Here is a 3,390-nt window from a genome sequence, read left to right on the forward strand (position 1 = left end):
TTAGTTGCAAGGAAGGAATCTGTCCATGATGATTTGTCAGCACGATGCACACATAGTCATATTCATACCTCCATCCATTTTCCAACTACACATGTTCAACTACAGAGCTATCCAGACACATCATAGGTCTAATGTTTCCCAGCAGCAAAAAGTATTAGAGGGAAACCATTCCGGGATGGGACATTTTGCACACACCCATTTTTTTCCCTACATACCAGTGTTTCCAGTCATGTACATCTTTAGAGCAAAAAAGGTGGAAAGATATATGTGGAAATGTACAGTTTCCACACAACTTGAACTCAGGTCTTGAGAGCTAAGAAAGTTACCATAAACTTTGTGCTGCCTACTATGTTAACATTCAGCCATCCATTGACTGAAGCAGTTTAAGCTACTATAGAGTCGGTGGAAGTCAGAGTCCATCTCAGCAGCAGCTGTTGAAAGCCAGGAACCAACCCTGGATGGGATGCTAGTATATTGCAGGGCACACTCTCTGTCTGTCTGTCTATCTGTCTATCTATCTATCTCTCTCTCTCTGTATATATATATATATATATATATATATATATAGAGAGAGAGAGATAGATAGATCCAGTGTGTGTATATATATATAGTCCATATATATATATATATATATATATATATATATATATATATAGTCCATATATATATATATACAGTCCTGTGTATGTTCTCCTCTTCAGCCTAATGCTGTTGGCATAGGTTTCAGGTCTCGGGACCCTGGACTTGATTAAGCAAGTGGATAGGTGACAGGTTAAATTTTTATGGAAGGTAATTTAGTATGCTGAACACCATGCAAGATGCTATGCAAATATTATAACCTAAAAAGAGAACATTTCTTGTAGGAGTTTAAACATTTAGTTATGCAAGCCTGTCAGCCACCTTTCTAAAAGTTAAACTATTTTAATTAATTTATCCAATAATTACACTGCTGAGCTTCAGTAAAAGCAAAAACTACTGACCTACTATTTAATTCAAACGTGCCAAGGGGCTTGCAGCACAGCAGGTCAAACAACACATTCAGCTTTGTTTGCTCTTGTTTTAAGGTCTTTAACAATGAAGATGGCTCCAGTCGACAGCAGATCTGTTTTAAGCTTACTTAATGAAGGAGGTCAGGCACGCACTGTAAAACTATAAATTGTTTATTTGATACGTAAAGAACTTTTTGATTATAACTAGTACAAAAAAAGCAATGTTAGGCACACATTTGAATGTGTTTTAAAAATTAATTCACCATATAATCAAACACAGTATATATACAAAGTTTTATGTATATAAAATCAGCAGACTGCTAATTCTTATTAAAATTTGTTTAAGACTTTTTAGAAAGTAAAAACAAAAGGTCTCAGGTAGTTAAAGCAGGGGCTTTTAGTTGTGTTTCAGCCATTAAATAACTTGACAAAAATTCGGCAGAACGAATCCCAGCCCTCTGCACAGTAGTTCTCAATGGGCTCTACTTCCGACTCGGTGTTGTCATCGTTTACCTCTCCCAGATCTTGTGGTTCAGGTATGGGTGCCATCTTTTCCTTTTTCTTGCTGCTTACCTCTGGAGTGACCTCCTTCTTTTTGCTGCTCCCTTTGATTTTGACCTTCTCTGGCACACTCTCCTCTGGACTGCTCTTTTGAGAGAGCTTCATCTGTGCCTCATCTGGAGCCTTTTTGCACATCCTAGTTTTAAGGATTTTGTCCCCGTCGCAGGCGTTTCTCTTCTTTTTGAGTCTCCCCACAACCTGTTTCCAGAACTGGCTCGGTTTGGCTCGATAACTCGGGCACAGGTCTGGCTGACCGGCATACCTGCACCAGTAGGTCTTGTCTTGCAGGTTGCAGTTCACGAGGAGGCTGACGTCCACCTCGCCTGAGGTCTCCCAGGTGCACCTATGATTGTCTTTTGTTGTAAGCTCCCCTGAATTTGAGTTGGATTTGCTCTTGGCCTTCTTGCCATTTTCCTTCTTGCCCTCCGTCCCTTGTAGGCCATTAAGACAGGCAAGTAAAATGAGGACACAGAGTAGTCTCATCTCCCAGGAGTTGCTATCTCTTACAGAAAGATTCCTCAGGTGCAGGCTAACATTAGTCCAAATGAATGAAATCACGGGGGATTGCTCTGCATGCACAACACCTTGGAGAAAGTAACGACAAGTAAATTAATCAATCATTACAGAATCGTAACATTGCAGCCATTTAGCTCCATTTGAGTTTGTTTAACTTTTATAAGCATTAAGGCTCTGAAAGCTCACCACTGCTTCTACACGTCCTCCTCAGTCAGCCCTTTTCAAGTTATGCTAATCTTCTTAAGTGATGGAGTGAAGAAAATTCTTCAGCTGACGTACTAAAACATTTTTATTAAATTTAAAGCAATATATGCCTTCAGGCTTAAGAGTTGTTAGTCATATCAAATGCTCCAAGCAATTTGTTTAATTCATTTGCCAAATCTGAAAATATTACTTTGAAGTTTGTTATAATAGCAACATTTTCACCTACAGGATTTTTTACTTCCTGTTTTTGTTTTGAATGCAATATGCCACCCAACTAAATATTATTGGAAATTTAAAATGTTCAAAACCCTAAAAAGCCTTGCATCCCTTGGAGGATGCTCCCCATCTGCAGGGTTTGCTCTTCTTTTTATTTCTCTTCACTTACCCTACACTGAGTGAAGTTGCCTGTCTCTGGAGTGTGGGGAGAGAAACCTTCAAAGATGAGCTGCTTCAGGACTGGGGGCAGCCAGGCAGGGGAAAGCACATTATCAATGGGTAACCAGAGACCTCCCCAAAGCTGGGCCCCTCCCAAATCCGCCTCAAACAGGCTGCCAGAGACTCAGAGCACAAAAGAGGAGCAACCCCTCGCAGCCTGGCCAGCACACTGATTTATGTCTGGGGGAGGCCGATGGGTTCAAACATGTTTGTGTGCATCCACTCAATAGCCTGCTAGGCTGCACAGCCCCCTCTTTTTGTTGATGTGCTTCCATTTTTGATATTCAGCTCTGAAAAACTCTTTAAAGCCTCCTGAAAGACACATTGCTAGAAGCGACCACACACTGTTATGCCAATCTGAATTGGAGGAAGAAAACAGCAGGTTTTTGGCACAATCCATCCCCCTGCTCCATGCCCCATAACTGTGTTAGTGTGTGATGCATAGAGAATGAAAGTGAGTTCACACACCCTAATGTAGGCTAGGAATGTTTTTGTAAAGTTAAAGCAATTATAAACTAATGTAAAATATGGAGTGCTATAAAATGGTTTAAACAGATTTCTAATTAACTGACAATTAGACACTTTTAATGCCTTGTTATTCTTATAAAATGGCATTTGCATGTTTCATATTTAAGGAAAGGAAGATGGAAATTTCAAGGTAAGGTACTTATATTCACAAATCATG

The 3,390-nt window shown here is 39.8% G+C and overlaps 1 protein-coding gene across 1 annotated transcript; it reads right to left on the reverse strand.

The window, feature by feature from the left end:
- Positions 1-1,142: 1,142 nt before the first annotated feature.
- On the reverse strand, positions 1,143-2,754 carry fgfbp3 (fibroblast growth factor binding protein 3). Its single transcript, XM_039772024.1, has 2 exons — positions 2,656-2,754; positions 1,143-2,134 (listed from the first exon to the last, which is right to left on the reverse strand). The coding sequence occupies exon 2, from the start codon at positions 2,031-2,033 to the stop codon at positions 1,398-1,400; it is 636 nt and encodes a 211-aa protein (XP_039627958.1). The 5' UTR covers positions 2,034-2,134; positions 2,656-2,754; the 3' UTR covers positions 1,143-1,397.
- Between the last annotated feature and the right edge of the window lie 636 nt (positions 2,755-3,390).

The sequence above is a fragment of the Polypterus senegalus genome, chromosome 1 (assembly GCF_016835505.1).
Source record: "Polypterus senegalus isolate Bchr_013 chromosome 1, ASM1683550v1, whole genome shotgun sequence".
Classification (NCBI taxonomy): Eukaryota; Metazoa; Chordata; class Cladistia; order Polypteriformes; family Polypteridae; genus Polypterus; species Polypterus senegalus.

Excerpts from the sequence above, each read along its gene's own strand:
- fgfbp3 (XM_039772024.1), bottom strand. The coding sequence starts at position 2,033 with ATGAGACTACTCTGTGTCCTCATTTTACTTGCCTGTCTTAATGGCCTA.